Source organism: Trachinotus anak, unplaced genomic scaffold (assembly GCF_046630095.1).
Source record: "Trachinotus anak isolate AG129_WGS33_773 ecotype Australia unplaced genomic scaffold, CSIRO_AGI_Tana_v1 ptg000011l, whole genome shotgun sequence".
NCBI classification, from domain to species: Eukaryota; Metazoa; Chordata; class Actinopteri; order Carangiformes; family Carangidae; genus Trachinotus; species Trachinotus anak.
In genome coordinates this window covers 29,525,752-29,545,067 of record NW_027273862.1, presented here as the reverse complement: position 1 = coordinate 29,545,067, position 19,316 = coordinate 29,525,752, and the positions used below count along the sequence as shown (strand labels likewise).

The window sequence follows — 19,316 nt, the reverse complement described above, 5'->3', positions numbered from 1 at the left end:
TACTGCTCACTGAAAAACAAACTCCTCATTTAGCCGCTGTGCTCACTGTTTGTTCATTTCTTTCCTGGTTTCCTTTAGCAACTATTTTTTTTTCAAACTAAACAAACTTCCGTAAAGGTGAACCGACGGTCATTTGTGTCCCCCGCTCTCCGGCTCCAACACATTGGTTCCGGTTCCTGCTGATAGCATTTAATGCCCGGGCTCTCCTTCCGGACACGTTATTGTTGCATCAGCAGGCAGCCCTCCAGACTGTGGCAATGTCGACCTCAGGAGAGCCAGGTACAGTAAATAATGTTTATTTTTCTCCTTGTATGCTTTAGTTGAATACCCATGAAACGACTGTGCCAGCACTATTTAACATGTTTTTTACGTGCTGTCACAGCCGGTGAGCTAACATTAGCTTTGTTAGCCTACAGAAAGCCTGCAGAAGAGCCGCTTAGCTAAAGGTAACCCTGTCAGTGAGTGACAGGCAGAACTCCCTTTAAAAAATCTGCTATTTAAGCCGATAATGGTAATTGAGCGCAACGTGTGGGTAAAGACAGGTCAACATATGAGACTCAGCGTCTTCTCTGAACCTGGAGGAGACACACTTGAGTTCGGCACACGTATTTCATAAAGACGTATTTCATTAAGACATTTAACATGTCAGGTGTTGGAATTGGTTCAGAATTTTGAATGGAGTTTGGTCTTACCTGTGTTTTTAAAAGAAAATGCATGGTAATCTGGTATGCTACAATAAAAAACTGATGAAATTAGTTATAATCATTAAAAACATTCCCAGCCTGTGCCTTTTATCTAGTATCATGAGAATAAAATGCAACTCTGCAGCCTAAAATAAAGACAATGTGATATATGTATTCAATCCATAGTACTCCACCTGAACTGATGCAACTCAGCCAATTGCATCATCTTCACCAGGTTATAACGGTTTTCTTCACATCAGGAAATATGTTCTTTTAAAATCAGCTTAAATCCTGCAGATATGTCCAGTGAATGTGTAAAGATGTAGTGAGGATTTAATTTAATTGTTGGATGTTGTTGAATTGACTTTTATTTAGGTTGTAATAATTAAATTCAAATCAGTTTTTACTTTCAGTTTTTCTTAGTTGCATCATCCAGTAAGATGCCTCAAGTTTCTGTTTTTATTATTATTATTATTATGGTGATGACTCAGTCTGTGAAAAGAAACCAGGTTCAACTTTTTCCATGCTCACTATAATATACTGATCACATCTGTAATACTGTCTAACTAAAGTTTTATTTATTACTTCATTAAGCCTTGCACTGGGCCTAAATAACCCAGTCATCTCACTAAATAACCCTGTAGAACTTCATTTTTCACCTGAATGCCTCTGGTTTAAATGCAGTTGTTGCATGTCTCCACATTTCACGTTGATGACATGTGTGCTTCAAAAGGTGCATGTATGCCCATGAACCACACTCGCTTCTATTTTATGTTCGAAGATCATGACATCAGAGTTGTGCCACACCTGTTTTTCCATCTCCTTCTTCACTGGTCGCCACCTGCAGCTGAACTTTATGTTTGTCTGAGTCGGTTTCTTTTTCACTTCGTTTCACTTTCAGTCTTAGTGTTTCATTATAGATGCATGGAATAATCCATTTAAGTTTCTCTTTGACTTGTTGAGTTTCACTCTTACTGTTTGTTTGGAAAATTCAGAGAATCATGATTGGAAGGGCTGAACTGATCGACATACGACCACTATAGATTAGGATTTTAGAGCTTTGTTTATTGCTTTATTTCAGTTTTTTTTGTCTCAGTTGTTTATCTGTTTGTATTTCAAATCACATTCAGAGTCATTTTCCCTGCAGTGTCCATGTCCATGTCTTGGCCCTACACTGAGCTCTGTGTCAGTACATCCAGCACCATTCAGAGACAATGTTAACTTTTCCAATTCAGCTGGCACATCCTTTAAAATGCTCTTATTTCTGTTGCCACACACTAAATGCAACATCCAACATCTGTACTGTGCATAAAAAAAATCACACTGCTTCTCCTTTTACTCACTCCTGAGTGCAGTATTACATCAGTCAGTACTTGTCAGGATTTTATGTCAAATTTTAGTTCAGTTTTAACTTGAGTTTTACTTGCTGCTAAATACATTAGACCTTTGACCTCTGTGAGCCTGATCTTGTGGTTTCTGGTTATTCCACTATCCAGGGTAAACTTGTGGTGCTGTTGGTAGTGTTTTCTCTGGCTGTTGCAGCCTGGTCGGTAATTCTTTGCGAACATTTGCCCTCTTGTTTCTGCAGCCTTTGAGTATGGCTTCTTGCTACAGATAAATGAGGAGGCCGCGCTGGCTGTGGCCCTGAATGACTACCTAACCTCACGCAGCTACCTGGCTGGGTTCAGCCCCTCCCAGGCCGACCAGAAAGCCTTTAAGCTCCTCCACAGGCCCCCAGATCCACAACATGTGCACGCTCTGCGCTGGTACAGACACATAGCAGCCCTGCAGCAGGACCTCAACTCTGAGAGCAGCAGTGAGTAGACAGTTGAAGGCATGAACAGGCTAGACGTGGTCGGGGTGCCCTACCCATCAGCCTGGACGTCGAGGCTGTCTGATGTCACTAAGGCAGGAACAACTCTGCTTGATGAAGCTGAAAGCAGCTCTAACCTGCCCTTCTGCAAACACTGACATGCATGAACCCAGAGCTCTTCTGCAGGCGTTTGAATTAATTCAGTTTTAGCTTTCACTTGTCATGTTTGTGTCTGTGGTGCCTGCAGCTGAGCGCTGAGGACTGTTCCTTTATCGCTGTCTAAACAAAAAGACAGCAGCTGTGACAAACTCTACTCCAGCCACAGACTTGTTGCTTCACAGAGACACCGAACTTAAGACTATCTGATTTTTACCTGACACATAAAAACACACACAATCAGCCATTTGCAGGAAGTTAGGTCGTGTCTGCAGCTTGGTTGCTCTGCATGTGTTCAAAAACATCTGAGTACCGTGTGCTGTCCCCGCTGGGTGAGTGTGCACGCTGTGTGTGTCTCTGACAGCTGATTGTCTCCCAGCTGTAAAGTGTGTATTCCTTCAATGAGCAGATGGAGCTTCATTCCTCTGAGAATAAGATGAACCTTTAATTTTCTAAAGTCCGACTGAAGGACAACAGAAATGATTCCAGTCTGAGTGTGAACTGGCACAAATGACCTCGAGCTCGTTCATTTCTCACACTTTGAGCCAAATGTTGAAGCCTCATGAAATCAAAGCTTCACAAATTAGCATAATAATAAAAATTACACTCATTTAAAGTTAAACTGTGAAAATTTTAATAAAAGATCAAAGATAGTAATTTTTCCTCTGTTATCTGTTTGTTTACTTTGGAGAAGAGGGAATTTGAATCTAAAGCTTTGGGAAAAATGAAAACATCCAAATTCAGTTGTGTAAAACCTTAGTGGACGTATTCAGTGCTGTTGTTCAACTGTTTTCTGAACCATGACGTCCTCTGAAGTTTCATATTCAAACCAGTCGAGGTTCAAACAAATTGATAGCTGTGTTGTCTTGATGCTGTTTGATGTTTGACTGATGATAATAACTGTTTATTAATAAAAGATTGAAAATAAGAGTCAGTCTGGATTAAAAAGCCTTTAAATTAGTCATGGACAATATCCAAAATTCAATATCTCAATACAGTCCAGCCCAAATATTGCAATATACAATATTAGATTGATATTATATTGCTTTATGTTTTAGTTGTTTTTTAATAATACATAATTCTATTATTGGAATTTATATTTCAGGTGGAAGTGATGCTGCCACTTAACAGTGGTTTTTATATGATTAGTCTATTAATTGATCACCTGATTGACAGGAAATGAATCAGCAACATTTTCGGTCAATAGTTTAATGCATTTTCCATATTTTCGACATTTGAGTATAACTTTGTGTTCTAGAAAACAATGTTTTATTTTTTTAATTAAATGATTAGATAAGAAGATAATTTGAAGTTTGATCTGTAATGAAGAGAACAGATGAGTTAGATCAGTGTAATGTTGTATAACTGATGCCAGCAGACAGCAGATCTGTGCAAACTAATTTACCTGCATTAAATTTAAAGCCCTTGTGTCTGACAAAATGTGAAAGTAACACTGTTCATATTATTATGATGTCTTACTAACATCAGGAGTCTGATATTTTCAAACCCTACATGTAGTGGCTTTAAATTCTTGTGTATAATATGAGGACTGGGATAAAACATTTGCATTTCATTAAAAAATAGTCAGTTTAAGTAAACATTTGCCCTTTGTAAAGTGTCTGTGTGTGTTTTTGTGTGTTATTTTAATTTCAGTGAAAGGAAAGCGGGTCCAGCCCCCTTGGTCTCCACCAGCAGGAACAGACGTTTCCAAACTTCTGCTCTACAACAGTCTGACGAGAGCGAAGGTAGGAGAGTGTTTTAGTTTCCTCATTCTCTGTAAAACAAACATTTTTCACATTTACATTCAACAAGCTGCATTCTCCCTGCAGAGAATACACTTTACCATTCAGTGTAACCTCATCTTCATCTGTCCCCTGAATGTGGTTGTTTGGTTCAGGAGTCGACTGTGAGGCGTCGGGAGTTGGAATAGAAAATTGTCTGTGTATCAAACATGCTTCTGATATTTTTATTTTATTTATTTATTTATTTATTTATTTATTTTTAACAGTTTCTGTGTTATTGAATTCTCTGTGCATTGACGGTATGACAGGAAATGTCATACATGTGCAGAAATGACCTGCTGTGTGTCGTAGGTTATCGTATGACATTATCTCGCTCCACATTCGTTCTCTTTATGTCAACAGGTTTATTTTTTATCTTTACACACACTCGCATATTTAAATTGTTAGTGTTCTTAGTTACACACACACACACACACACACACACACTTAACCACTTACACTGGTGAGGGAGGAGGATCAGATGAGTTTCTGAAACATCTCACAGATGATAAAATGAGTTTATAAACAGTAGAAGTAAAAGTCTGGGCTCAATGTCGTTGTTTCAGGAGCCGTTTGTTCCCCAGAGAGGGAATAAAGTGACGTGGTACTGCTGTGGACCCACGGTGTACGACGCCTCACACATGGGTCACGCCAGGTAAACGGATAAAAACAGTCAACATGTGTAATTTACTCATCAGTGTAGCTCAGTACAGTCTGATGTTTGTTCTGCTCTGAGAGGATTTCTAATCTTTCTCCTCCTTCAGATCCTACATATCTTTTGATATTCTGCGAAGGATACTGAGGGACTACTTCAAGTACGATGTCCTCTACTGCATGAACATCACAGACATTGACGACAAGGTAAGTATTATGAATAAATAGGACTTATACTTCACTGGTTTGTTCTTTATTTTTTTAATTAAGGTGATAAATAAACTCAACATAACTTTTTCAAACCTGAACTTAGGATAAACTGTTTTCTCTCCTAATCATTTATTTTTCTTTTACGGTGTTTTATTTATATCAATATTCATTTTTTTCGCCAATACTGTTATAAAAGAGAGGACAAACACTTCTTGTGAAACCAAGTCTTAATGTGAAGAAAATAATACAATATGAAATGAGCCATAATTTTATAGTCTTTACAGTCTGTCAGCAGAAGTTCAAAACCAATAAATGCATAATATCTGATCGAGACTGAATGAAACATTTAAAACATGATAATTGTAATGTTAATGGGTTTGTAGTTGTTATTGAAACTGAATCGAATTCCACATAAATCCTGAACAAATGGAAGCATCACCAGAGAAATATCTGAGTGATTATAACATTTATATTATGAATTATTTTTTGTTTTTTGTAATTTTTGACACGTGGGCTTCATGTTTGTATCCTTGTCTTTCAGATCATTAAACGGGCGCGACAGAACTACCTCCTAGACCAGTACAAGGCGAAGCAGCCACAAGCGGCTCAAATACTGCAGGACGTGCTGAGCGCCAGAGGGGTGAGACACAACACTCTCCCAGCCTTTAATAAGCCTCCGTGTCTGAGTGAATGAAAAAATCTACATAACACAATGTGTTACAATAAGGTTTTTATCAACCACGTTTGTTTTGCTCAGTATTTAGATCATGACTGAACATTGAACTGACCCAGGCCTGCAGTCACCTCCATGTTGTCCTTGGTACACCTATAAAAACACATGTGTGTGTTCATTCCTTGGTTTTCAGCCCTTTCAGGCCAACCTGGCTTCGACCACAGACCCAGACAAGAAGCAGATGCTGGAGAAGCTGGACGCTGCCGTCACCGCCGCCCTGCAGCCACTGCAGGCAGCGATGGAGAGAAAAGACGAGGCGGTGCAGCCTCTGGCAGAGGTGAGGCTGAGCAGACGGGGGAGGGGCTCTCGTGTCATTTACTGTAAATTTACTGTAAATTAAATTATGAATATTTTTCTTTATTTTAAACTAAAAACAGCAGCAATAACGAGCTCAGCACAACACTGGTCTACACAATCAGTATTAATAAATGAAAAGGAAAAAAAAGGATTAATACAGCAGATCTGAGTCCATATCTTCATAAACTGTCTCTTTACAAACGAAGCAGAAAGATCATGTGTTCAAGAGTAAAACACTCTGTGATTGTCTTTGTCAGTTTGCTGTAGAAGGAGGTTTGTGATTTATCCATGACTGCAGCAGATGTGAGGATATCACACACTCTGCCAGAGTCAGCACCAGCAGTTACGTCTCGACTCGGAGCAAAGAGAGAGGGTTCATGTGTAAAACCACAATATATATTATTCCCATGTCCTGCAGAATCCAACCATCCAATATGTTTGCATCTTAGGACCAGACTCAGTGAGCAAAGGTCACGACTGAGATTTTACATATTAGGCATAAAGGTGAAATTTGCAAACGGTGCAGGATCATTGCTGCACAGATACCAACTGAAATCTTCTTTGTATGGTTCCTTATTACATCCCATTCATCGTCAGTAATATTGGACCAAATTAATTTGACATGTCAGTGCAACACCTCAGTCTGGCTTAAGACGTTCTAGAAACAGTTTATTGATTTTTATATTTCAGATTGTAAGAAGGGAAATGTTGTTTGTGGATCTTAGGACAAAAGACACAGTAATTAACACATCCAACTAAATAACTAAAATTAGGTAAAATAATAATCATTTGCTACATAATATTGATCAACAAAAATATTCAATCTTCTCTCTATGTTTCCAGTTTTTTTTGCAAGTTGTTAGCATGAGCAGTATTAACCACAATATAAAGATTTTTTTTATTTTATTTTAATTTAATCTTATTTGGAATATGCTGCATTTGAAAATAATATTTTCAGTGTCAAATATTTGGGCTGATTTTATATTTCCTGTCAATTTTAAACAGCAAGCATAGCTTAAATAAAAGTTAATTTAATGTATATTGATAAATAAGTTACATATTTATAATTTTAATTTTAAACATTTTTATGGTCTCTTATTTTTTCTTACAAGGCGCTGTTGGAGAGCTCCAAGGACCTGCTGGCTGACTGGCTGGACAAACAGTTTGGAAGTCAAGTCACAGAGAACTCGATCTTCTCCATCCTCCCCAACTACTGGGAGGGGGAGTACCACAAAGACATGGCAGCCCTGAATGTGAGTAGGAGGGGAGCAAAATGTTTTCTGAAGTCCACTAATTTCACATATCAGAGAATGTAGAAAGTATTTCATGTGCAGAATGCAGTTTTAAAACGCTGAACATCGTCCTCTGTGTCCTCCAGGTTCTCCCCCCGGACGTCCTCACCCGGGTCAGCGAGTACGTGCCTGAGATAGTGGAGTTTGTGAAGAAGATTGTGTCAAACGGTTATGGGTGAGGAGGAAACTGTCAACACCGTTAACAAATGATATCACACCCCGATGGTCAGTTTCAGCAGTGCAGTTATAACTGTTTGGTTTGGTTACGTTCTCAGGTATGAATCGAACGGTTCTGTGTACTTTGACACCTCCAAATTTGACGCCAGTCCGCAGCACTCGTACGCCAAACTGGTGCCGGAGGCGGTCGGAGATCAGAAAGCTTTACAAGAGGGAGAAGGTTCGTTTTATTATTCTGAACTTTTTGTTTCTAAAAAAATGAAACTATCCTGGAAGAATCAGTGTTGTTGCTTTTCTCCGATTCGTGCCGCTAATATTCAAACCTTGCATATGTGCTATAACGTGGAAGCTGAAGACAGATTTCTCTTTTGATATTTTTTGACTGTTGGGCTTAACTTTAAGGGTCAGTCATGTTGCTCATAATATTTTCAGCTGGTTTTTATCCTCTCGTCCTGCAGGTGACCTGAGCATCTCAGCCGACAGACTAAGTGAGAAAAAGTCCCAAAATGACTTTGCCCTGTGGAAAGCCTCAAAGCCAGGAGAGCCGTCCTGGGACTCTCCATGGGGGAAGGTGAGCATTCACTCTTAATGTTGTTAAGCTGATATTCAACATAACTTAATGATGCTGCCGTGATCATACAGTCTGAACGATACGAATAGTGGAAATAATCACAATATATGATACAGTATGTGGTTCTATAGGGTATGATATGTGGTTTCATAAGGTTATGTCTTATCCTCACTAACATTATTTTGATTGGTGTGTAATTTTGATATGATGTTATTTTTTTTATACTTTATTTAATCAGGAAGTCACATTGAGATCAAGATCTCATTTGCAAGTGAGACCTGAGTACAGACAATAAGATAAATAAAGAAGAGAAATATTAATAAGAAATACAAAATTTCAGTGATTTAAATGTAAATTCAGTTATGTATTAAAACAAACAAGCAGATGTGTGAATGATCAGAGTCAATATTTAAAAACATTTAAATATACATTCAGATACACAATCAGGTGGACAATAAAAAAAAAAAAAAATCAGACAGTAGTGGTGATCTCACCTGAATAAATGAATCGCCAACTCGTTTGATAAACAGTCTCTTCTGTCGTGTTTATTTTTAAGCACAAATGTCGAACATTACCTGGTTCCAGCTTTTCTTTGTCATATATGACAGTAACTGAAAATCTCTGGGTTTTAGACCATTAGTCAAACAAAACAACACAACTGAAGAGATCACCCCGTGAAAGTAAAATGGGCCTTGTTGATGTAAAAATGACTGATGGATGTTTTTGAACATGGTAACAGGGACGGCCGGGCTGGCACATCGAATGCTCGGCCATGGCCGGCTCTATCCTGGGAGAGTCCATGGACATCCACGGGGGCGGGTTCGATCTGCGATTCCCCCATCACGACAACGAGCTGGCTCAGTCTGAGGTGTGTGTGTGTGTGTGTGTGTGTGTGAGTGTGTGAGTGAATGCAGGTCTGAAAACACAGAGTAAACATTCAAACTGCAATCTTAAGATGATGAACTGGGATGTTTTTAAACCCGTGTCCATCACAGATGTTGACCACAGCTGGTTATTTCCCTCGCAGGCCTTCTTTGAGAATGATTACTGGGTCCGTTACTTCCTGCACACCGGGCACCTGACGATCGCAGGCTGCAAGATGTCGAAGTCTTTGAAGAATTTCATCACCATTAAAGACGCCTTGGCAAAGAACACAGGTGAAAACTGATTTTATAAATGAGTCAACAGTCGTTCATTCAAGGTGAAAAAATAACATTATGTGTTTTAAGTTTGATAGTATTTAATAATATTCTGATTCTTGGAAAAAAAAATCCCATTGACATTGATAATTAGTCCAACTAAGAGTCACACTCGTCATAAACTCCAGCAGGGAGCAGTCACAGCTCTCAGCCAGGGTCAAACCAGTTTCATATGCCAACGACTCTCACGTCATTAGACCAATGATTTCATCAAAACATCGATTAGAGTTAAAATGATATTTTGCTGCTGTGTCAGATAAATGAAGGTGGTAATAAAAACATCCTCTCTGCTCCTCCTGCAGCTCGACAGCTCCGTCTGGCCTTCTTGATGCATTCCTGGAAAGACACCCTGGACTACTCCTCCAACACAATGGAGTCGGCCGTCCAGTACGAGAAGTTCATGAATGTAAGACAAATGAGCCTTTTCAGTTAATGAAATAATAATGATAATAACAATATTTAATTATTTAGTTTAGCTGAGGTCTTAAACCTGAGGTCTGCCTCTGTTTTGTGTTGATCTGCAGGAGTTCTTCCTCAATGTAAAAGACATTCTGCGTGCTCCCACTGATATCACCGGGCAGTTTGAGAAGTGGGAGGCAGCCGAGGTGGAGCTCAACAACAGGTAAGAGAGCAGAGGTGGGGGGGCGGGTTAGTTATTCAGTAAATAGCAGATAAACCTTCAACAGGAATTTACAGAAGTTGGATAAAATTAACCGTCACAAAAAAAACACTTCTGATGCAGAAATTCAGTTGTTTTCTCTCTGAGGGCAACACCAGAGTTTGTCAAACTAAAAGTAGATTTTGTTGTTTAGTTTCTACGACAGGAAGTCAGCCGTCCATGAGGCTCTGTGTGACAACGTGGACACTCGCACCGCCATGGAGGAAATGAGAGTGCTGGTCAACCAGAGCAACAGCTACATCGCCAGCAGGAAGAGCGCCAAGCTGAGGCCCAACCGCCTGCTGGTGGAAAGCATCGCCGTGTATCTCACCGGCATGCTGAAGGTGAGCGCGTCGGCACCACCGCTTGTTTTACCCTCCAGACCAGGCTCTCCTGCTGAACAGGGCGAAACAGGAGAAACTTCAGATTCTTACTGTTTATTTTTTTCCAGGTGGCTTTAGCTTTAAATAAATTACAGATTTCATCGTGTTTCCTGACTTTAAATATGATTTGATGATCTGTGAATCTGTTGTCATGTAGATATTTGGAGCCATTGAGGGATCGGATCCTTTAGGTTTCCCTGTGGGAGGACAAGGTCAGAGTGTTGATGTAAGTGATGAGACACTTCACTGTGTTTTTACTTGTTGTATCTTGACATATACAGAACAGTAGAGATTGAACATGTGACTCTGTTTCCTGTGAAGCAAATGTATGATTTTATAGAACGGCTCTGAGCCTCTCTTCTGATTGGCTGATGTTTTTTGAGTGATCCAATAAAAATATAGCTGATTTCAGGTAAACACTCTTTGTGGACTGAGGCTTTGATACTTTCACAGTATTAATATAGAACCTAGACCTGCTTTATAATCACAAACACGTGGACATCTACCTTTTGACTGGATGGAGCTTTAATGATTTTACAGAGACTTGTTGCTGCTCAGTTTTACATTATTTCTTCATGAAGACTTGGCTGTGTTTTCCAGCTGGAGACCACAGTGATGCCGTATCTCTCAGTGCTGTCGGATTTCAGAGAGCAGGTCAGGAAAATTGCCCGAGAGCAGAAAGGTAAGAACCTGCATTTAAAATCCAACAGATGGGAATAATTCTGTTTTTGTTTAATCTCAGATTAAAATATCACTTTTACATTAAATAAATAAAGTGAAATCATCTGTCATCATATTTTAACACTTTTAACCATCAGAGTTTTTCCTCTAATAAAATCACTTTTTAAAAAAATCTGATTCAGTGATGGAGCTGCTGCAGCTCTGTGACGCGGTCCGTGACGATACGTTACCGGACCTGGGAGTCCGACTGGAGGACCATGAAGGTAACGCAGCTTTTAGACTTCAGGATTCTGTTCCTTAGTAAAATAATATTTGCTTTGATGCAGCTTAGGTCCATATTTAGTACCAGGTTCAGTTAATTAAGCAAGAGAGGATGGTTCTGTTAAAACAAGTGACTCTGCCATTCAGGCTGTGATTTAAAAGGTTAAACAATCAGGACCGACACAGTTATGGTGGGTGTTTGTGTAAGAATTATAAAGGTTGGTTGGTTGAATGACAGGAAAATAACACTGCTTGTTCCAGGTCTGCCTACAGTGGTGAAACTGGTGGACAAGGAGACATTACTGAAGGAGAGAGAGGAGAAGAAGAAGGTAAGAGGAGGAGTGGTGATGCTTATTTTAGATGTGCCCACATCAATGATGTAATCACAGTGATTAGAAAGTGATCAGAAATAATAACCTGGGAGACTTTCTTCTAATTTGACAGGTTAAGAACCAGGTCTTTTCCTGGTTTATGTTTTTTCTTCTGTAAAGCAAAACAGAACAAATTAAACCTGCACTGACGATGATGCTGATCCTACCTTTGTCAGGACAGATGAGTTTATCAGGGTTAAAGTGACAAAAATATGTTTGTGACAAAAGAGAAAACTTTAAACTAGAGGACAGCATCAGAAATCCCAGCTCGTCACTCAGGAAGGGATTTATTTTTACCTTAGATGGGAGCAATAATTTTTAAATGTCTTTATTTGTAATATAAAGATGATCCATGAACTGTTATTTTTGTTTCACAGATGGAGGAAGAAAAGAGGAGGAAGAAGGAGGAGGCTGCCAAGAAGAAACAAGAGCAAGAGGTCAGTCAGACAGATCCATACAGAGGCTACGTCCACACTAATAGGTTTTAGTTTTAAAATGCATCACTTCTGCTACATTTCCTCCTGCCGTCCACACTACAGAGTTTTTGAGACTTTCAGAAACACTGCTGGACCCGTTTTCGTCTAAACCTCCAGGGTAGTGTTGTAGTCTGGACGGACAGAGACAGAGACCTTTGGAAACGATGACGTAGACACACCCGGGTCTTATCAGCCTCAACTACCAGGAGTGAAAACTGTTCCGTTAAATTCTGCTAATTAACACCACAGCTGTCTTTGCTGTTCTTTATTCGTAGTATTTTCTGCAGCTAATTAACTGCAGAGTAGAAAATCTGCTTCCTGTTTACACCAGCACGTGCATGCCCATAATCATGTGACATGGCGCTAAAATGCTGGACGGGGACTGTTCTTGTTTTAAAATGCAGTTTTGAAATGAGACTGTATTATTGTGATTGTAGCCTGAGGTTCAGTCCTCTGCTGTTGGTCTGAGAATGACCCTCACTCATCACTGACTCGCTGCTTTGACTTTCAGATGGCTAAACTCGCCAAGATGAAGATCCCTCCATGTGAACTGTTTCGTGCAGAAACAGACAAATACTCCAAGTTTGATGAGACGGTAAATCTCACGACTGCTTTTCACTTTCAGTATTTAAAGGGACTGAATTTGAAGCATGACAGAGTGGAGTTCACCACAAGGTTGATTTGCACGTTCTCACCTGTCGTACAAATGTGAATGAAATGGGCCATAGAGGCGTTAGGAACAGTCACAGCTATGACTGACCTGCACAGGAGAAACTTGCTTTTTACCTCGGTTGCACACTGAAATTAAAATATGAAAATTATCTAAAATTTGCACTACACTGGCACGAAAAGTTGACTAATCAGAATAACCTTCTGTTGTGTTTGTGTGTTTTTGTTGTTCTTGTTGTAAACAGGGTTTCCCCACTCATGATGTCGAAGGGAAGGAGCTCAGCAAAGGACAAGCCAAGAAGCTGCGCAAGCTCTACGAGGCCCAGGAGAAACTACACAACGAGTATCTGCAGATGAACCAAAATGGCAACTGATGTGTTCACAGACTGTCCACACCATCCACTCTACAGAAAACCCACAGAATAAATGTTCAGGCCACAGATGCTGGGTCATCGTTTGTCTCCTGCTTATCTGTTTCGGATCAGAAAACTTTTTTTTTTTTTTGTGTGTGTGTGAATAATGGTTAAAATTAAGGCTTCACAAACAAATTCCATTCCTCATTTTTCAAATATCAGGGGGAAAGAAATTGGAGAGTCACGTGTGAAGGAGTCGTCCTCCTTGTTCTGTTTGTGTCTCTTCCACAACAGCAAAAACAAGGCAATAAATGAAAAGAGGTTTTAATGATGTGATGCAGCAGATTGTTAATGAGTCTGCTGCAGGTGTTTTAACTCAAACTCTGTAACACTGCCAATCAGCCAGAGGATTTTTACTGCATGATTTTACTGACATTTACAAATTAAAGATGCAGCACAGGCAGGTGACAAATTCAGTAAGAGCCTCAGTAAAGTTTTTATTCACCACAAGGCTCCAGCTTCAGTGCTCCTCCTCCAGGTGTCTGAACTCAGATGGATGCAGCACCATTCTTCCAAAAGATTCTTTCATTGGGTGTTTTGTTGTTTGCTGTTGAACGCTCCAAAGTCTCCCATGTGTCCTGTATGAAGGCATCTGTTATATTTCTCCTCATTTAATCAAGTTCTTCTTTTTATTTGCCACCTGTCTGTATATATATTTAGAGATCATGCACTAGAGCTGCAACTAACATTTATTTTCAATATCAATTCATCTGCCTGTTATTTTCTCCATTAATCACTTTGTCCATAAAATTTAAGAAAATGGTAAAAAATATATATACATTGATTTTCTCACAGCCTGAAGACGTGTTCAGCTTTCTGTTTATGTTTGACCAACAGTCAAAAATTCAAAGATATAAAATTTGCAGTCTTCTAACAGAAGCATCAGTGTCTCACACTGGAGAAGCTGGAACCAGTCTTATCAAAATAAATGCTTATTAATGTTTTGTATACTTTTTTTTTTTTTTTAAACTGTCATTTCATACTGTCACCCATTGTGGAGCATTTCTTTTTCTAGGAATTTTACTTCATACAATGGATTAATTAGCAACTGAATAAAAAGAACCATGAACTTTTTTAAAATAAAAATCATCTTCAGTTAGTGATATCTGGAACAGGCCACCTATTGTACTCACAAAATGCTAACCACTATTGGCAGACATGGGTGGGCAAGATATCAAATAAAAAAGACATTTTGGTTTATTCTCTAAGTAAAGATTTATTGCCTGATATTTGCAACGCACCAGAGAAAATTCAGTTTGGTGCATAATAAAGGTTGTTAATTGCACAGGGTCCATTTACCAAAACTAAATTTGTAATTCTTTGGAGCTCGGCAGTGTGTTGATAGTGATTACTTTACACTTGGGTCTTGTCAAAGAAGCTGCCATAAGTTTCCACTTTTATGATTCCACTGATATTTTCTAGTTATTGTATGACAGGATTATCTGAACCTAGGATTTTTTAGGTAGTTTTTTTCCCCACACATTTGCATCAATCGTAAATGTTTTTGGTTCATTCCTCTTTTACATCTTTGGTAACTACTGGATTTGTAAAATATTAAAGGAGAAGGCCTCCAGTATTCTATAGTTTTCTTATTATCATCAAAACCCACAAAAAGACCAAAACTGAAAATGTGTTAGTTCTGACTCCACTGTGGCTCAGCTCCAAGACCAGGCTCCTACTGAAGATGTAAATCTTTAAAAATACAAATTTATAGTTTTTTGTTTGTTGTAAAAATGCACATCAATTTCCTGAAACAGCTGGACATCGCTGTGCAATTGTTGGGGACTACTTTTAGCTACAGATTAATACATATATGGTGCTCTGGTATGTATTTCAACACTGGAGCTCTATGGCACAAAGGAATAAAATATTTCAAACAATACTTGTTAGGAAGATCAACTCATTCTTTTGGTCTTTTCATTGGATTTGTTTGTAAATAAGAAAAATCCAGAATATGACCAGACCTGTCCTTTAAATGTTGGCAGCTGTTTCCTCATCACACCTCCTTTAGTGAAAGAGCTGCTGCCCAATCTCAAGAAATTCTTCAACAGAGGAGCTGTTTATTATGATCATGTGAATTCTGTAATTATATAAAAATGGTTTGATCTCCTAATTTGTGACAATGCCTGTTCTGAATGTTGGCACCTGCAGCACTTCAAACCCATTTAAAGCCAATTAAACTGGTGAGGACACACAGGTCCTTGAAAATACTTTGCCTTAATACTCTCCAATATTTGGCAAAAACACAAGGATTAGAGAAAAGTAAAATTGAGGAAGAGAACTGTGTTTTTTTCTCATGACCCCTCAGATTTATCTGTTGGCCCTTTTGCGGGCCCTGACCCCAGGGTTGGGAACCACTGGGCCAAACTACCTAAATGTTTATATAGTAGTTAAAGGCAGCTCCAACTCAAGCAGCTAAAACAATAAAGTGATCATTAATAATGTCATTTATTATAATATGAACAGTTTTATGTCCCCAATTGATTAATAAAGCATTCTTTCTATCTATCTATCTATCTATCTATCTATCTATCTATCTATCTATCTATCTATCTGTCTGTCTGTCTGTCTGTCTGTCTGTCTGTCTGTCTGTCTGTCTGGAGCCGGAACGGCCTGCAGGCCCCGACTACACTGTGTTGTGTTCTGGTGCACGATCAGACACTGGAAACTAGCATAACTTGTCAAACTCAGGTTTATTCCTGCAGTGGATTCACAAAGAGTAAAGCATGGTCAGCCGAGCTAAATCTTGACAATAATGCAACTAACAAGAGAAAACAGCTTAATGTGCATCTTACGTGAAGATAAAATGGCAGCCACTAGCCCACATGCTCATAGCAAAAACGTCTTTTAAGATAGGTTACAAAGCTCTCATAACTCACTTTACATGTTAAACACACAACAGAATGGTAGAAAAGCCGATTGCCCAATTGACACTTTAAAAGAACAAACTACTCTGTACACTTGAATTAACATATTAATTTGCTGCTTAAAAAAAAACTGCCTCTCACAGTCAAGCTCATTGCAGACTGACGAGAGACAGGAAGTGGCGCGTAACGTACATTAACAACCTCTAGAAGGCTCCAAAACTCAGGCTAATACAGTTCTCTCAGGAACAACTATGGGAACCTTGGAAACAATAGAACAAATAAGGGATTTTGGTGAAATTAACACAAATTAAACCACATATGATGAAAAATTGCAAAAATATAGTATAATCCTTGCATCTGTTACGTTCACCTCTCCTTAATTTTGCTGGTATTCTGGTAATCTGGTATTCTTTCACTGTCATGGGTGGACTGATGTTACAAGACTCTGTCTGGTCTGGGTCAGGACATTGCATACTGAGTCACAGTCTTTATTAGTTATGCATGTTTCAGGGGGGACAGTAGGACTTGCTATGTCTCTCACAGGTAACGCCTGATCCATTTCTTCTGTGCTTCCATAATCACTGACAGTCTGACTGAGGTCTTTCAGGTGCCAGCTGATCAAAGTCTCTGGATGGGGAACATGACATCTTATCCTCCATCACTGACTCTTTATCATCTCCCACAGATTCATAATCAGCATCAGGTGACACACATATCCATGACCGTGTACGATCCTCAGAAGCTTCTAATGCCAAACCACTCCGAGCATCAATGGAGGGGGGATGAAACTCGCCGATTTCATCTGAAGCACCTGAATCCAGCTCCTCACTGGTCTGACCTGGGACGGGCAAGAAGCTCACATCCAGCATCAAGTTCCTGTGCACAACTTTGGTTTTGCCACTCTCATCTGTGACTTTGTAGATGTGATTCTGGGTATTCAGATCAGTTACAGTATAGATAGTGGCCTCCCATTTATCTAACAATTTTTTTTTTTTTTGCCTTTTTCAGCTTTGTTGGCAAGCAAAACTCTGTCTCCCACGTTCAAGCGAATGCCACAAGCTCTCTTGTTGTAAACCTCCGCTTGACGTTGTTGCTGTTTCATTGCATGTTGCTGAGTGATGCTGGCAGCTTCTTGGAGGTTTGTGATCCGTTTCTTGGCGTAGGTCATGTAGTCAACCACGACTGAATCCTTCAGTCTGGGGACTCAACCATACATCAGATAGAACGAGACATATCCAGCTGTTTCACAGATGGTAGCATTGTAGGCGAAGGTCAAGGTTTGTATCTGTTGTGCCCAATGTTGTTTTGATTTTAGTGGTAAGGCACGCAACATATTGCCAAGCATCCTATTGAACCTCTCAGTTTGTCCATTGCCCATAGGATGGTATGCAGTGGTGTGAGACTTGGCAATCCCTGTGAGGCTGAGTCGAAGTTGGCTCCCTGGTCTGAATGTATTCACTGTGGAAATCCATATATGCAAAACACATTATCCCACAGTTTTTTGTAACTTGCTTTGCAGTTTGATTAACACAGAGGAACGCATGAGCCAACTTTGTAAAGTGGCCTGTTATGACCAAGATGTCCGCTGTTCTTTGTTTGCTATCCTCAGCACTCCAAAAATCTATACACACCAACTCTATAGGTGCAGAGGTGCGTATGCTCTCCAAGAAAGCTCAGGCAGCTGGTTCTGGGGTTTTTTGTTAGGATGCATCGTTGGCAACATTTCACATATTCTTTGATGTCTCTTTCCATTTGAGATACAGCGTTCTGGCTTGCCTTTGATGCCTTGCGAGATCATGCACACGTGAAAGGGCCTTGACCTTCAAGCTGGCAGGCAGGAAAAACTGACACCGTTTCCGTCTGGTTAAGGGATCTTTGGTGATTCTATAGAGGATTCCGTCTTGGATTTTTTACTGGTGCCACTGCTTGGACAAGGGCTGTGCTCTTGCCTAGGTGGCAGGTGACCTTGCTGTACAAAGGGCAGGACCTCCCCAGTGAGTGGATCCAACCCCTGGCTGTGCCGAAATTCATCAAGAAAGAAAGCTGAGTGTGGGTCTTGTTCTGGAGGTGCCACCTGAGGAGGAGCCTTGATAAATTGTATTGCTCTTGACTATGCAGCCTACTCCCATTCAACATGAGTGTCAAAGATGGACTTGACATCAGAAAGAGCCTGATTCCCCGAACAGTTGTCCTGTGGAACACTTGTGGTCACACCCCCTCGTTAATTCACCTGGAGACTTTGGACCTTGCACCGAAAGACATCCTGGACTTCTTCCTCCTTGCCTCTGCCAGAAGATTCTCATATGGCTCACTGACTTGGTGAATGGGTCCCTACTTAAGGCATCTACCACGGTGTTCTTTGTTCCAGGAATATGTTTGAGATTGAATGTGTAGGAGGACAGCTTGGCAACCCATCACTGTTCGCAAGCATCTAGCTTGGGTTTGGTCATTATATAGGTTAGTGAATTGCTATTGGTCCACACTGTGAAGGAGTGATGCTTTAGCCAATGACTAAACTTTTCACAAACAATCCACTTGAGTGCCAAAAACTCCAGGCGGTGGGCTGGGTACTTTTTTTGCGAACCAGTGAGGGTCTTACTAGCAAAGGGAATTGGGCGTGCCTTGATTTCACCTTCAGGCACTTGGGAAAAAACTGCCTTAAGGCCGTCAAGTGAGGCATCCATGGACTGGCTAAAAGGTTTGGAGAAGGCTGGGTGTGTGAGCACTGCACAGTTCAGGAGTTTCTCCTTTAGGCTGAGAAAAGCAGAGTCACAATCAGCAGTCCAGTCGGTGGGCTTGAGCTTCCTGAAAACACCAGGATTCTTAGCTTTCCAACCTTTCCTCTCACTGCTGTGAGAGCAAAAAGAGGCTTTGCTATGGAGGAGCAGTTGGGTGTGAAAGGTGGGTAATAAAATTCCATCCCCAAAAATGCTCTCTGTCACTCTCTGAACTGAAGGTTTGCAGCCATCAT

The 19,316-nt window shown here is 40.0% G+C and overlaps 1 protein-coding gene across 2 annotated transcripts; it reads left to right on the top strand.

Moving 5' to 3' along the window:
* Nucleotides 1-105: 105 nt before the first annotated feature.
* On the top strand, nucleotides 106-14,801 carry cars1 (cysteinyl-tRNA synthetase 1). 2 transcript variants are annotated; one of them, XM_071489727.1, is made up of 23 exons: nucleotides 106-279; nucleotides 2,272-2,499; nucleotides 4,306-4,397; nucleotides 5,000-5,088; nucleotides 5,198-5,294; nucleotides 5,839-5,937; nucleotides 6,164-6,307; nucleotides 7,440-7,580; nucleotides 7,706-7,794; nucleotides 7,895-8,016; nucleotides 8,255-8,367; nucleotides 9,107-9,235; nucleotides 9,395-9,524; nucleotides 9,869-9,972; nucleotides 10,091-10,188; nucleotides 10,379-10,568; nucleotides 10,765-10,833; nucleotides 11,208-11,289; nucleotides 11,471-11,551; nucleotides 11,811-11,878; nucleotides 12,298-12,357; nucleotides 12,908-12,991; nucleotides 13,311-14,801. In XM_071489727.1, exons 1-23 carry the CDS (start codon nucleotides 258-260, stop codon nucleotides 13,437-13,439), a joined length of 2,460 nt encoding a protein of 819 aa, XP_071345828.1. In that variant the 5' UTR covers nucleotides 106-257; the 3' UTR covers nucleotides 13,440-14,801. The 2 variants fall into 2 exon arrangements, with proteins under 2 accessions (XP_071345828.1, XP_071345829.1); XM_071489728.1 differs by lacking the exon at nucleotides 2,272-2,499.
* Nucleotides 14,802-19,316: the final 4,515 nt, after the last annotated feature.

Coding starts and splice junctions, on each gene's coding strand:
- cars1 (XM_071489727.1), top strand. CDS start 258: ATGTCGACCTCAGGAGAGCCAG. Junction 280..2,271: donor GTCGACCTCAGGAGAGCCAG/GTACAGTAAATA, acceptor TTGTTTCTGCAG/CCTTTGAGTATGGCTTCTTG. Junction 9,973..10,090: donor AGTACGAGAAGTTCATGAAT/GTAAGACAAATG, acceptor GTTGATCTGCAG/GAGTTCTTCCTCAATGTAAA.